The sequence below is a fragment of the Chinchilla lanigera genome, unplaced genomic scaffold (genome assembly GCF_000276665.1).
Source record: "Chinchilla lanigera isolate Chin_1 unplaced genomic scaffold, ChiLan1.0 scaffold00020, whole genome shotgun sequence".
Taxonomy (NCBI): Eukaryota; Metazoa; Chordata; class Mammalia; order Rodentia; family Chinchillidae; genus Chinchilla; species Chinchilla lanigera.
The window spans coordinates 9,519,224-9,535,291 of record NW_004955421.1 but is presented as its reverse complement, the minus strand read 5'-3'; the positions used below and the strand labels follow the sequence as shown (position 1 = coordinate 9,535,291).

General features: G+C 36.4%; 1 protein-coding gene across 1 annotated transcript in view; it reads left to right on the top strand.

Moving 5' to 3' along the window:
• Positions 1-15,824, top strand: part of Lrrn1 (leucine rich repeat neuronal 1) — a 38,571-nt gene extending 22,747 nt beyond the window's left edge. The window contains exon 2 of the mRNA XM_005383746.2: positions 12,474-15,824. Coding sequence (XP_005383803.1) covers positions 12,746-14,896 — 2,151 coding nt within the window. The 5' untranslated portion in view covers positions 12,474-12,745 and the 3' untranslated portion in view covers positions 14,897-15,824. The remainder of the gene's footprint in view (positions 1-12,473) is intronic.
• The last annotated feature ends 244 nt before the right edge of the window (positions 15,825-16,068 follow it).

Genomic DNA, 16,068 nt, shown 5'->3' with positions numbered 1-16,068 from the left:
TTTTTGGTTTTTCTCCGGTACCGGGAACCGAACTCACGACCTTGCGCTTGCCAGGCAGGCGCTTTGCCGCTGAGCTAAATCCCCAGCCCCTCACATAGAACTTTTGCCATCTACTGGCCGTAAGACTTTGGCCAGGTTATTTCATTTTTCCAAGTGTCCATTTTGTCATCCATAAAAATAGGATAAATAATGGTACCCACCTAATAGGATCATGAATATTAAATGAAGTAATTTATGTAAAGCTCATAGTTATAGTTCATGTTGTTCAAGCTTATAGTTCATGTTGTATAATAATACTTAATAACCACTAACTGCTGTTATTCTTAGAACTACCCCTCAGCCAAGATTACCCTGCAATGAACTATAAGACACAGAATATTAGCAGGATCTACAAGGTTAAAAATACTGCATTATTTCAAAAGAATGCTTCTTGTCTTTCTCAGTGTAACAGTTTAATTTCCTTAGTTTACTGTTTACATCTTTGAGTCAGGAAGGTAGCTCACACCTGTAATGCTTGTACTCTGAAAGACCAAGACAAGAAGATCACAAGTTCAAACCCAGCCTGGTCAACTTAACAATGCAGATAGATTTCATTTCAAAATAAAAATCTTAAAAGGGCTAGGGTTGTAGCTCAGTGTGAAGGACCTAGGTTCAGTCTCCAAGACACACACACACACACACACACACACACACACACACTAAGATGGACATATAACTGTTTTAATAAACCTCCATCTCAGTTTTTTTTTTTTTTTTTGGTTGGTTTGTTCTACTTGTTTTATTCTAATGTTGGTTGAGTTTTCTTTTGTTTTGGGTATTTGAAGGGTGTACTGTGTTTGGAACCCTAATTTCCCAAGACAGTTAAGAATGTGGAAATGATCTGTGTGTCATTTACCTTTTAAATGTAAAAAGGTATGTACATTTTAACATAATGCTCATGAAGGAGACTTCTTTAAACAGGCTTACCATTGAGTTGCATAGTTGAAATCCTAAGAAACTAGAATACAAAGATTTAATTAGCATTTTTCTCATGAAAATAAATATGTGAGTACAAATCTGAAACCTGCCATACCCTCATCTAACAAAAACTAAATTGCATTTGCTCTAAAATCTTTCTAGTATTTGGAAATCTACATCACAGATAGATATTATCTCTATGGTATCCAAACTACTCAGTAAAGATGAACTGTCTCTAGGTCTTCACTGAGCTAAAGTAATTTGAGAAGAGTCTGTGTTGCCTTCAAGAGCTATAAATGTTCTTAGGCAACTGATCTATACTTCAGATACTTCAAGATCTGTCCATTTGACACAAAAATCAGGGGTTTTTTGAACCAATCCTATGCCATGCAAGAGATGGTGTTCAGACCCTGATATTTAGAGTGGGGAGGGCTCCATAACTCTCTAGCTCTTCCTCCTGAGCAGATTACATACTATGTATCTCCATGCATCATTTTCATCAGTGTGAAAAGGGAACAGTCATAGTACTTACCTCCTGGGGATATTGGAAGGAAGTAAACCACCAAATAAGTTTTAAGTTAAAAAGAAGAAGAAAGCTGTTCCAGATAATTTTCAAAGAATACAATAACCTTCTTGGAAGAGTAGATGCTAAGTTAGATTTTTCAGCTCCCAGCTCTAATTCTTTAAGCTGGAAATTCCAAAAAACATTGACGTTTGAGATCCTGCTATGCCTCGGGCACTGCTCAAGACATACACTTTCCTTTAATTCTCACAACATACATAAGAGGTAGATATAATATGGCCGTCTAACAGAAGAGGAAGCCAAGGCCTACAGAAAATGGAGTAATTTGTCTCAGGTGCAACTGGTGGTGCCAGGCTATGGACCCAGGTCTATCTGCTTCTGTAGACTACATGCCTTTTTTTATTCTTCAAAAAACAAAGGTAGACATAATTTCTATTAAGAAGCCTTTTTTTTTTCACAGTTTTAAGGAGTACTACTTATTTGGTTGTCCAAAAAAGAAGTGTCAAGCCCTTAGAATCACACACTGGGGACATCCTTCCTCAGTACCTGGTTTCAGCCCAACTTCATCATTTACAGACCAGAAGGATGGCTATTGTGCTCTAAGTTGAAGGCAAACCCCAACATAAGAACTCAGGTTCTGTGACTCTTATTTCATCTTCCACTCTTTGTACCATCTTATTTCTTAAAATACCTAAGAACCAGAAAGGATTCAGAGCTGGATAGCCTCAGGGCATGGGCCCTATATTCTATGACTTACGGGTTCACATACTGACCTGACCTCTCCGTGAAAAATAGGAATCATTGTACTGTATCAGTATGGTTTCTGCTGCTATAACAAAAATCTCTTCATAAAAAATGATTCATTCTATTTAAGTTCAAGGAATGAAAGTCCAAGATTGTCACCCCCATTGGTTCAGCCTCTAGCAAAGAACACGCAGCAGAACAGGGTGGTAGGAACACATGCAGGAGGAAGAGAATACATGGTAAGGTAGGCAGCAGACAGAATCCAGGCTCAGACTCAGGCTTTGTAACAACTCCAGGAGGCCAGTATTCCCTTCCAAGGTCAAGAACCTAGGAACCTCTCACTGGTCCCCACCTCTTCAAGGTTCTGCATCACCTCCCAGGATCACCATCCTGGCACCATGCTACCAATGCATGGTTCTCTGAGGGGACGAGCAATGTCCAACCATAGGAAATACTTCATATTATATGCATGTAAGTCATTCAGCATAGTGTTTAGTGCATAGTAAGTTTTTATTAGTGGATTAGTAAAGTTAGCTACATTCATATTGTTTTCATTACCATTATTATGTCATCCATGAAGGCTCCATTTTACATGCTTGCTTTGAACACCTCATCTTTCAGATCATCTTTATGCTTCTTTAATTTGAATTTCTATTCCCTCACACTTTTTGCAACACACAATCTATCACCAAATTAAAGGAAGTTTAATTTATGCATTTTGTAAATTACACTTGAAACTTGGCTGTGCTCATATCAGATCAACCACTATGATCAATTCATTGCCATGGGTTTTTTTTTGTTTTTTTGTTTTTTTTTTTTTTTTGGTTTTTCTCCGGTACTAGGAACCGAACTCACGACCTTGCGCTTGCCAGGCAGGCGCTTTGCCGCTGAGCTAAATCCCCAGGCCCTGCCATGGGTTTTTTTAATCAATGAATATTGTTTAGCTGAGTTGATTCATTTTTTGGGATAAGTTGGCTGGCAGCATGATTGATTGAGCTATTTACCCTACCCCTTATTTACCAAAGCAAAGATCAAGATGCAGGTTACCAAAGAAAGAAAGCCATTATGTTATCCCTAAATAGAATAATGTTTTTCTATGCTGATAATAAATGGTTGAATAATGGAACAACAAAGGCTAATATCCCTGAAAGAGTTTTCAACCTTACCCAAGTGGTAAAGAATACAAATTTAAAGTTTCCTACCTTAGCCTAAGTTTCCTACCTTGTAAATAAGTATGAGATTCTATAAAAAACAGTGTGGCTGGAGATTGGGAATAGACTTAAGGTTGACTTCCAAATTTGTGGCCTTACCTTTGTGAGTGTCCTCTGTGAAATGTGAGGATGTTTTAGACATGCCTGGTGATCTCTAAAACCTTCTCCAGTTTTGTGTTTCCTCATATTTCACAGGGAGGCTAGCTTGCTGGCCTTTCATTAGTTGGACTCCAGTTGATGTTTTTCCCCATGGCTCTTCCTCAAGCACCCTGCCTGACCGGGACAAGCCACCTACTTGGATTGGGATTCATGCCAGTTGGCACTGGGCTTTTGACTTTTCAGTTTTCTTTTGTTTTTAAATTTTTATTTGGGATTTCTTCAGTCCATCCAGTTCAGCCCTGCCCTGTTTACCATGCCTAGCCAACCTCCCTGAAAGGGCTAATAATATGCTAGCCATGCCCAGTTCTTCTTAGGAACTGAATGAATTGTGGCCTTAGCTTTTAAGCTCAGCTTGGAGGCCAGCTGCGCCTTTGGGCTTTTCTCAGATTTTGGCTTAGACTGCACCTGCAGTGTGATGGATCTGCCCTGCCCTGAAAGAGGAAAGAAAATGAGAGTGAATGAAAAGATTGCTTGTGTCCATCCCTCTTTGCACACTAGTATGTTTATACTGTCTAAGCAAACCAGAGAGTTTTGGAGTCTCTATTAAATAATAGAAATAATAAGAAATACAACAGAGAGGAAGTAAAACAAGAGAAAGAACAATAGTTTTCTGTAGGAACCACAAAAACCACCACAGAAATTGAAAGTGGAATTAGAAAACACTTACTTGGGGATCAAGGCCCAGGGAATTTGTTTTGTTTCTCTGCCAGTTAACTGGGGCAATTTGGATCACCTACAAAGTCTTAAAGGCTTTGTTTGCCTTTGAAAGTAGGTTTTCCAAAAGATAATGGAATGAACTTTTGTAATGTAATATTTTTTCATCTGAACAGCTACTTTGAAGACAGCAATATGCAATGTAACAACCATTGCTGAATGCATAGCATCTTGTTTTTTGAAATTCTGTATCATTTCTAATGAGTTTTAAAATTATTTTTCATTCTCTTTAAAGTAAAAAAGCAATAACAAAGTTTTCTTTAGAGAAAAGACTCACACCTTAAAAAACTGGATTTATCATTATACATTTTTTCACATAGAATATTTGCCGTATTTTAAATTCCTATCTAATCATCTAGTTATCAGATCCTTTAGGGCAGCATTATAAGTGATCAAATCATTATACTTACATAATAATAAGTTACACACTGGCCACAGACTGTGAAAGCTTTCATGAAACAGATGGATGTTGCTTGGCCTGCACAGCTAAAACATTTTTGGATGCCCTTTGGGGACATATGCACTCTAGATTTTTACATGACCACTGCTTCCCACTTTGTTAGATTCACCTGCTTGGCCAAGTAGTTTGAGATGCTTGAAATAATCAAACTTTATCCTTATATAATATTTCAATAACAATAAAAAAGGAATGAGGAAGAAGAAAGGCATGCTTATCTGAAAAATATCTTTTCCCTGACATCAGAGGTCTGGATGGATATGACTACTAATTTTGGCCTGGGAAGAAGCTATGACTACGTTTCCTGTCAACATACTACCTGCACATACAAAAGGTACAACAGATATTGTGAAAGGGAAAGAAACTGCCCGAAAGGAAAGAACAACTGGGATGGGGGAAAGGAGAAAAGAATGGAGGGAAAAATATGTATATATGTAAAAGATGGCTAAGATAATTGTAGTACTAATTTCTATTAGTTCATTGAAAGGAACAGTTAGTGCTTGTGTGATCTGATCAATGTTGCATGCCTGTATCTGGTAATCTGAGCAACTACTTTGAAGATAATATGCAATATAATAACCATGGTTAATATCCTACCATCTTGTTTTGAAGTTCTGTATCATTTTTATGGTTTTTTTCTCTTTAAATTAAAATACAACATACTAATCACAGGATACATAAAATAGGACATAAAGTTATCTGACTTGTTCAAGGCCACCCAGGAAATATGTGGTGAAGCCAAAATTAAGAATCCCTTCCCTGGCAGACATCCTCATTCTGTTGCTCGGCCCACTCAGACATGCTGTTGTACTGTTCGCTGATGAGTAATGTGAGTTCTCAGTTCCTTATGCAAAAGAGCCTCAGCAACCTCCATTATGTGCCCGCAAAGGGATACATTTTATTGTTTTCTTAATGAATTATGGAGACTATTATAGCTCTTCCTCCCATGCAGACCCTGCATCTGCAACCACTAACATACACAAAATGGTGTTTGGCTTTAGAAATGTGTGATCCAGGAACATAATTTTGAAAAATGATCAGACCAAGAAATCTAAATGGTCAGAAAGGGTCAGGGGCCAGTCAAAAGTCTGACAAACAAATGCTTTTTAGAACAGTCTATGCATCTTAATTCTCCTTTTGTCCCCGTCTCCTCCGTCCCTCCCTGCTTTCTCCAACTCTTGTTGCCCTTCCAATTTACAAGAGCTCTATTTCCACTTTTCTCAATTCTTTCTTGAATCCCTTTTCCCTTGTCCCCTGCCTCCCTCTCCCATCTCTTATTTCTCTTCCCATTTGAATCAGGTTTATCACAAACATGGACTAATAAAAAAAATTAAAAGAAAAGTACACCTAAGATAAAACCGCAAAAACAAAACAACAAAAGAGTAGTCTGCAGACTCAGTATGCAGAATGTACTTGCAAAGCCTTCTTTCCTTCCCAAGGAAAATATGCTCTCCATGAAGAATCTGCTCTAATCTCTTTATCTGGCTCCACCTCCAATTACCACCTACTTTAAAGTTCAGAACTTGTAGTCGATTATACCACAAAAGGCATCCTGTCCTGATTCCAACAACCCCACTACTTGCTTTTATCCGCAACACCCATAAAAGACTCATTCAGTATGAAACAATGAAACTGTAAGTAATAATAGTAACATCTTTGGAGGCACTTACTGTATGTCAGGCTCTATGTTTAATATCGCATTTTAATTCTCACCACTTTTATAAAGCAGGTAGTATGATCTCTGCTTGCTAAAAAAAAAAAAGAAAACTGATATGGATAAAGTTTCAATAACTTCTCCAAGGTCACAGAGCTAAATTTGAAACCAAGTCTTGGTCTTCAGGAGCCACACTGCTCTTAACTCTAAGCTATTCTGTTCCAAAGAGCTTGAAGCCCTTGTGAGTGTTAACAGTCAGCACTTACACTTACAGCCGAAGTCAGGGTGGCCCCTCAGACAGGGAGCCTTTTGCAAATTCAGTCCACAGAGTGAAGTCTGGCTCCACATTGCTCCCCATCTCAGTGACTACAGGGAGAGTTTGTATTGTGACAGTGCATTTTTTTTTTTTTTGACAGTGCATTTTTAAAATCCTTACAGGGTCAGAAGGAAGGTGAATTGAACAAAATCTTACCTCTCAGTAAATGAAGCCACTCCCAAATGAAAATAGGCAAATTTGAATCCTGGATTTAGCCTTGTATCTACTTGGATTCTGAGAGATCTAAAAGAATAGTACTTCAGAACATGCTCTGTATGGTATGAATTTGTCCATCAAAGAATACATATAAAAGCAGATGTCTTCAAAGGCATTTTTGTTCATTTTGAGATTAAAAAAAAATAGCTCTTCATTGCTGTGACTACACTGTCAATGCAACAGTGCTAATTTCTAGGTTGGAAGTGTGTGGGGTTTTGTTTTTGCAGTGCTAAACGCTGAGCCTCAGACCTCAAGCATGTTTGGCAAGTCCTCTATCACTGAGCTACATCCACAGCTGAGCTTTGTGTTTTATGATTCACTTGCCTACATAGAGCTTTATTTTGGCTCTAGTGTATTATTCGATCTTTGGATATTTGACCCCATTATTCCAATAAAACTAGTTGAAAAATAACGACCTTTCCAAATACTCACCATACCCAAGGGCCTTAAAGATTCACACACTTCCTATCTCCCAGTGGTCCTCAAACTTGAAGTTCCAGAGATTTTGATGTGTTGAAGATCCCACTATGGACTGTACTCTTTGCAAAACCTTAGGCTGAACAATTTAACATAGGTTACTTCATTTAGTTATATTTTTATGGCTAAATAATTATAATTAACATTAATGTTAGCTATGGAAAGGAAGACATGAAGAATTTAAGTAGTTTGTACCAGGGAACACAGCCAGTAAGTGGAGAAGTCAGAGTTTAAATAAAATCATTTGGTCTTCCTGGAGAGTTCTTTCTGCAACCTCAGGGTTGTCTGATTTTTTTAACAATAACAAAAATTCACACAAGCATCAGCTTCTTGTGCCTATTTCTTTTTTCCCAATTCCATAACAAGACAAACCCTTAAGTCCTGCCACATATTATTGTTTTGTTAAACTAACATTCTGTCTAAAAGAATTCTGTGGGAAAATTGAGTCTGGGCCAAGGTCACTGATAGTGACCTTGCACTCCATTTCCTTTGGAATTTTTATATTCACAGAAGAGTGTCCCAAACTTGTCTTATTGGAGAAAGGAAGTATCAAATGTAATTCTATAATTGTGGGCCTCTTTAGAAATGTGTTCCTTGCCAATTCTGGGCCTTTAAAGCCATCGTAGGCTATTTAAGGCATTGTTTCTTAAAACTGTCAGACTTGTTTGTGGAGTATCATTTTGGTAATTAGCAGGACATTTTTTCTCACATTTGACAGATTTAGCCAGTCAGCCCTAAAATAAAGGGGCATTTTACTTTAAAAAAATCTATTCCAGCAATTTTTTATTTGTTGCAAAGTTTATGATAATTACATGTGTAAAAGTTGTCCTGAATTATGATGGATTCACTTTCTTTTTGATTTTGGTAAAAAAATACATAACATTAAATTTCACATCTCCCACGTTTAAGTATATAGCTGAGTTGTGTTAGGTACATTCACATTGTTGTACAACAGATCTCTAGAAATTTTTTAACTTTCAAAGCTGAAACTATGCTCATTAGACATTAATTTTCTCTCCCCCAACTTTTAGCAACCTTCTTTTTCTGTGATACTGATAACTTCAGATACTTTATAAGAATAGAACCATATAGTATTTATACTTTTGTGACGAGCTTATTTAGTAGCCTTCCAAAGCTTCATCCGTATTGTAGCATATGACCAGATATCTTTCTTTCTTTCTTTCTTTTTTGTTTTTTGTTTTTGTTTTTTTTTCCGGTACTGGGAATCGAACCCACGAACTCGCACTTGCCGGGCAGGCGCTGTGTCGCTGAACTATTGCATGTACATTCATCCCTCATTGTCCTTAAAATTGGTATCAAGCAAGACCTCCCCACCCTTCTCTGCTTAAGTCCCTTATGTAAAATGGGGCAGCATTTACACATAATCTATGCACATTCTCTTGTAGAGTATGGTACATCATTTCTAAATTATTTATAATGCCTAATTCAATGATGTAAATTCTATTTAAGTAGTTATTTAATGTTAAGGGAATAATGACAACCAAAGAACCATTTGTACATGTTCAGTACAGGCAAGTATTTTTCTGTATAGTTTCAATCATATGTTGTTTGATTTTGCAGCCGTGAAACCCATACATACTAAGAGCTAACTATATATACACATTTTTTTAATCCACGCATCTGACAGTGAATTCTGTACCTGAGTTACTTTCACCTCTTGGTTATTCTGAATAGTGTCACAATAAACATGAGTATGAAAATATCACTTTGAATTCTTGCCTTGAATTATTTTGCATGTATACTTTGGAAATAGGGAATCAAACTGCACAAAAGGAGGTTTTTAAGACATACAGACAAATGGAACAGAGAATTCAGAAATAAATCTTTCCAAATATTATTCTTTGTTAAAGTGATCTTTGACAATGATAACAAAGTATACAAAGGAGAAAAGACAGTGTCTTTGTTGGATCATATGGTGATTGTGTTTTTAATTTTTTTTTTTTTTTAAGAAAATTCCATACTATTTTCTATAGTGGTTACACCATTCACACATTTTGAGTTCATGTGAGTGTATGTTATAAGCTAAGTGTCCAATATTATACTTTTCATGTGGATATACTTTTTCTAACACCATATGTGGAAGACACTGTCTTTTCTACTTTGTATACTTTGTTATCATTGTCAAAGATCATTTTAACAAGGATTAACATTTGGAAAGATTTATTTTGGAATTCTCTGTACCATTTGTCTGTATGTCTTAAAAACCTCCTTTTGTGCACAAAGTTTGATTCCCTGTTTCCAAAGGAGTCAAGCTCAGGTTTGGGAGAGAAAAAAAGTCTTCTTCTATATTTGATATGATAGTCTGACATTCTGAGTTTCTGGGCCTGGTTAGTTGATTTGTTTGTTTGCTTGTTTGTTGACTATATATCTATATATAGAGATATATACATACATCTATATATAGCAAACGCACATTTAAGTATTCTAATACAGCTGTCTCAAAGCATATAATTTAAACTAAAATGGAATATCATCCATGGTAATATTCAAAGTATAGCCCTATAAACGCTATTTTTCAGTAGTAATACACTGTTCTGGGAGTCTCTCATACAACTTGAGTACAAATTTGACTTCCTCAGACATTTTCTTAAATTTGACCAACACATAAAAATTAGTTTAAATACATCTCAAGAGTATAAAAGGTAGCTTTATTCTTTTGGCTTTCTATTTTGAGTTAAGATTGAAGAATAACCTGTGGCAGAAATTTTCTTAATGTTTACTATAGTCCTTCTACTTGCTTTAGGATTAGTCTAAATAGAAACATACTGTAATAAATTTGTGGAGTTAACAAATGTTAACTTATTATTATTATTCTTTGTTAAAGTGATCTTTCACAATGATAACAAAGTATACAAAGGAGAGGATTATTCTCTGAAGTATGTTTTCATTTTATAGAATTTCTGATAAAAGAGTCAGGTAGTTTTATATTACTGAAAAGCTTTGCAAGTACATAATAGATGGCAAAATAACCAGATTTGGAGGTGAAATGGGAGGAGAGGAACATCAAATGTTTCCTTTCCACAAGGACTAGCAAGATTCCAGCACAATGCAACACATTCATTTTATCTTAGACTTGCCTGAATCTTGACTGGATGGTTTTATCTCATAGACCAGTTACAAGGTTTGCATATTTTTCAAAAACAACAGAAAGCTGTAAGATGCTTAATTCTACTAAAAGATGGCATAGCAATGTAACTTTTAGTACTGGCTATTTGTATTATACTTTTTAGTCAATCACAAGGTAACTATATTTTGCATAAAAAGGTAACAAGGTCAAAGCCAACACTGGGCTTTTAAGTACATTATACACACTGTTTTATTGAATCTTCCTAGCCAATACTAGTCAATGAAGTTTTTTCATTACTCAAGGATGAAGTGCATTATGACAAGAAAAGAAACATATTAACTCTACTTTTAATAATTCGCAAGTGATTGTCCCAATCTTGGAAAAACAAAACAACCACTGCATAAATTAGGCTTTTTCTTTCTTGGTACTGGAGATTTAACCCAGCACCTGTGTGCTAAGCTGCATTCCCAGCCCTTTTTATTTTTCATTTTGAGACAGGTTCTTGCTAAGTCACTAAGTGGTTCAGGCTGGGCTCAAATTTGCCATCCTTTTGCCTCAGACACTCAGAGTGCTGGGGTTACAGGTGTGCATTACCATGCTTAGCTTTTTACAGCTGATTGGTATGTAGAAAACCAGAAACATTAACTACCAATTCATTACAAGCCAGTGAACAATACATATTTGACCTTAGAGGATCTTAATTAAATCAATAGATGATGGTTAATAAAAATCAAGTATCCTCAGCTTTCCTTCTTTAATTGTCCTCTGACAACCACTACGTAGCTAAAATACAAGGGATGAGAGATATAATAACAGGCTAGTAAGAAATATAATTAACTTTTGTGAGCTTTTAATAAATGCCAGTCAGTCCCTATGCCAAGAGCTTTACATAGGTTCTTGTAATTCTCAGTAATCCTGTGAGAGAGGTCATTTTAAGACCAACCTTTGGACAAATTATGGCTTGAAAAGATTAAGTGACATATCCATGATTTATAACTATTAAGTTGCCAATGACTTTCCAATGAGATTAATGAAACCATGCATATGACATATATTTACATCACTTATATTTGTGCTTTTCATATATTTGTGTTTTTAGTGAAGACTAGTGGTATAATAGAATAGAGTCCTTTATTCTGTGAAGATTAGATTCAACTATTGGAATAAAGGAAAAACTGATGTTTTCTTTTTATAGTTTCGTTAATTGAAATTAACCTTTACCAAAAAAAAAAAAAAAAAAAAAAGAGCTAGAAAAGCTTTGACTATATATATCAACAAAATGTAAGCTTGGGAAGGAAGAATTCCTGGAGATATGGGATATTAAAATTAAATAATTAATGATATATCATGCCTCTAATAAATTATCATGGTTTACTTTTACTAGGAATAACCTTTTAATTTTTTGAAGCCATAAATATATATCATTATTGGAACCATAAATATATAGTTTTTGAAGTCATCTTTGTTCTTAAAGAAATGACATCTGCAAGCTTTGCTGTGTATTCTAGTAAAAGTGCACATGTATGTATATATGTGTGTATTCAATTACTTTGTCCATTAGTACATGCTGTCCCAATTATAAAAGTAAAGCAACACTAGTTTCAGTGTAGTGAAATATAGAAGGCATCCTACAGTTTAAAAGCTCCTTTAAGCTAGGCATGGTGGTATAAGCACATAATCCTAGCACTGTAGAAAGCTGAGACAGGAGGATCACAAGTTAAAACCCAGGTTGAGCTAAAGAAACTTAGTGAGACCTTGTCTTTATTAAAAGGGAGGGAGCCAATGAGAATGTAGCTCAGTACTGCTAAAAAGACTTTAGAAACCTATTTGGATATTGTGAATGTATTTTGGACCTTCTTCCATTAGATTTGTAACTATACCATTTTAGTAAAAAGAAAGGTAACAGTGTAGAAAAGATATGGAATAAACATAACATCTTTCCTAATCTGATTTTCAGACACATCTCTGGATTTTGATTTGGCTGAAGTAACTCACATGAAGACTCGTGCACATACCTGGAATAGAGAAACACAAAGACTTCAAATTGTTTCCTACATCTTGAGAAGTCCAAGAAACCATCCCTTTGGACTCTGGAATTCTGTACATTTCAACCAAGACATTGCTTGAATGTTTACATTTTCTGCTTACCGTCTTACTTTTCGCTGTACACTGTTCACATTTTGTTAAAACTCACGAGTGTCAGGAGTTGAGCTTGTTCGGCAAGCCGGCATGGCTAGGATAAGCGTAGTAGCAGCAGTTTGCCGATTGGTGCTGAGCTTCCTAATGACTTCACTAACTGAGTCTTCCATACTGAATAATGAGTGTCCACAGCTTTGTGTATGTGAAATTCGGCCCTGGTTTACTCCACAGTCCACATACAGAGAAGCCACCACCGTTGATTGCAATGATCTCCGCTTAACAAGAATTCCTAGCAACCTTTCTAGTGACACACAAGTGCTTCTCTTACAGAGCAATAACATTGCAAAGACCGTGGATGAGCTTCAGCAGCTTTTCAACTTGACTGAACTAGATTTCTCTCAAAACAACTTTACAAATATTAAGGAGGTAGGACTGGCAAACCTGACCCAGCTTACTACTCTGCATTTGGAGGAAAACCAGATTACAGAGATGACTGATTACTGTCTGCAGGACCTCAGCAACCTTCAAGAGCTCTATATCAACCACAACCAGATTAGCACTATTTCTGCTAATGCCTTTTCAGGCTTAAAAAATCTTTTAAGGCTTCACCTGAATTCCAACAAATTGAAAGTTATTGATAGTCGCTGGTTTGATTCTACACCCAATCTGGAAATTCTAATGATTGGGGAAAACCCTGTGATTGGAATTCTGGATATGAACTTCAAACCCCTCTCAAATTTGAGAAGCTTAGTTCTGGCAGGAATGTTTCTCACTGATATTCCTGGAAATGCTTTGGTGGGCCTGGATAGCCTTGAAAGCCTGTCTTTTTATGATAACAAACTGCTCAAAGTCCCTCAACTTGCCCTGCAAAAAGTTCCAAATCTCAAATTCTTAGACCTCAACAAAAACCCCATTCACAAAATCCAAGAAGGGGACTTCAAAAACATGCTTCGCTTAAAAGAACTAGGAATAAATAATATGGGGGAACTCATTTCTGTGGACCGCTACGCCTTGGATAACCTGCCTGAACTCACAAAATTAGAAGCCACCAATAACCCTAAACTATCTTACATCCATCGCTTGGCTTTTCGAAGTGTTCCTGCCCTGGAAAGTTTAATGTTGAACAACAATGCTTTGAACGCTGTTTACCAAAAGACAGTAGAATCCCTTCCCAATTTGCGCGAGATCAGTATCCACAGCAATCCCCTCAGGTGTGACTGTGTCATCCACTGGATTAACTCCAACAAAACAAACATCCGCTTCATGGAACCCTTGTCCATGTTCTGTGCTTTGCCCCCTGAGTACAGAGGACAACAGGTGAAGGAAGCTTTAATCCAGGATTCGAGTGAACAGTGCCTCCCAATGATATCTCATGACACATTCCCAAATCATTTAAACATGGATATCGGCACAACGGTTTTACTAGACTGTCGGGCCATGGCTGAGCCCGAACCTGAAATTTACTGGGTCACTCCAATTGGAAATAAAATAACTGTGGAAACTCTTTCAGATAAATACAAACTAAGCAGTGAAGGTACATTGGAAATATCTAACATACAAATTGAGGACTCGGGAAGATACACATGTGTTGCCCAGAATGTCCAAGGGGCAGACACAAGAGTGGCAACAATTAAAGTTAATGGAACTCTTCTGGACGGCACCCAGGTACTAAAAATATACGTCAAGCAGACAGAATCGCATTCCATTCTAGTGTCCTGGAAAGTTAATTCCAATGTCATGACATCAAACTTAAAATGGTCGTCTGCTACCATGAAGATTGACAACACCCACATAACATACACAGCCAGGGTCCCCATAGATGTCCATGAATACAACCTCACACATCTACAGCCTTCTACAGATTATGAAGTGTGTCTCATAGTGTCCAATATTCATCAGCAGACTCAAAAGTCATGTGTAAATGTCACAACCAAAAATGCCGCCTTCGCACTGGATATCTCTGATCAGGAAACCAGTACAGCCCTTGCTGCAGTAATGGGATCTATGTTTGCAGTTATTAGCCTGGCATCCATTGCCGTGTACATTGCCAAAAGATTTAAGAGAAAAAACTATCACCATTCACTAAAAAAGTATATGCAAAAAACATCCTCAATTCCACTAAATGAGCTGTACCCACCACTCATTAACCTCTGGGAAGGAGACAGTGAGAAAGACAAAGATGGTTCTGCAGACACCAAGCCAACCCAGGTTGACACGTCCAGAAGCTATTACATGTGGTAACTCTGAATATTTTGCTTCTGGTAGTAAGGAGCACAAAGACATTTTTGCTTTATTCTGCAAAAGTAACACGATGGAGACTTTTGTATTTCTGACTTTGCTAGTTTGTGGCAGAGTGGAGAGGATGGGTGGATATTTCAAATTTTTTTAGTATAGCGTATCGCAAGGGTTTGACACAGCTGGTAGCAACTCTAGGCTTCCAGTTGGTGTTTGGTTTTTATTCTTATCAATATTATGATTATTATTATATTATTATTATTTTATTTTAGTTGTTGTGCTAAATTCAATAATGCTGTCCTAACTACAACGCTCAATAAAATGATTAATGACAGGTTGGGGTTCCCCTCTGCTTTCACCGGTAGCATGACCCCTCCTTCTGAAGCCATCAATAGAAAGTACTATGTCCTCCAAAAAGCTAACATACAGTTTTGAAGCAGCATTGAACCTTCTGTAGCAATCTAGTCTACAGACTTTTGATTCAAGAAGCTAAGACTAGACTTGTTACCTTTGTTGAATGATGTTAGTTGACTGTACTGTAATGTTGTATCAACTGAATTGAATGTTCGCCTTTCAACAATGACTTTAGTTCTTCCTCTTTTTTTGTAATAGCTAAAGAGGCTTAGAACAAGCTAACAGGCAATAGAAATATGTATATCAGATTTTTTAATGTAACAAACTACATGTTAATTGTTACTTTATTCTTTTTATCTTTAGTAGACACTTTTAAAAAAGATGATAATTTTGTTGTGTTTAACTCACCAACACGTGGTGTATAAAGAAGACAGAACTATAATAAATTAGTTTTGTTCTGATTTTTTAGAACACTTGCAATAATGTATCATTTATAGTTCTTGCTAATTGCAGTGGTAATATTTTTCACATCAATGGAAACAACAATCAATAAATCAGTCAAAGCATGTTGTCTTTGAAAGTTAGGACTTAAAAAGTTTTGAATTCTATTTCTAAGGGAAGAAGTATCTATTTTAATTAAGACATTTTAACAAATAAGATTTCTATATTTTGAATATTTCTGATCAGAACCTAATGGGGGGTTCATATAAAGAAAAAAATTATGTTACTTTAACCCATGCATAACTGAACATAGTCTTATACATATGATATGTTAGGTGAGACAGTATCACTCCTTTTCAGTGAAGGTTGAGACCTGATTTTTC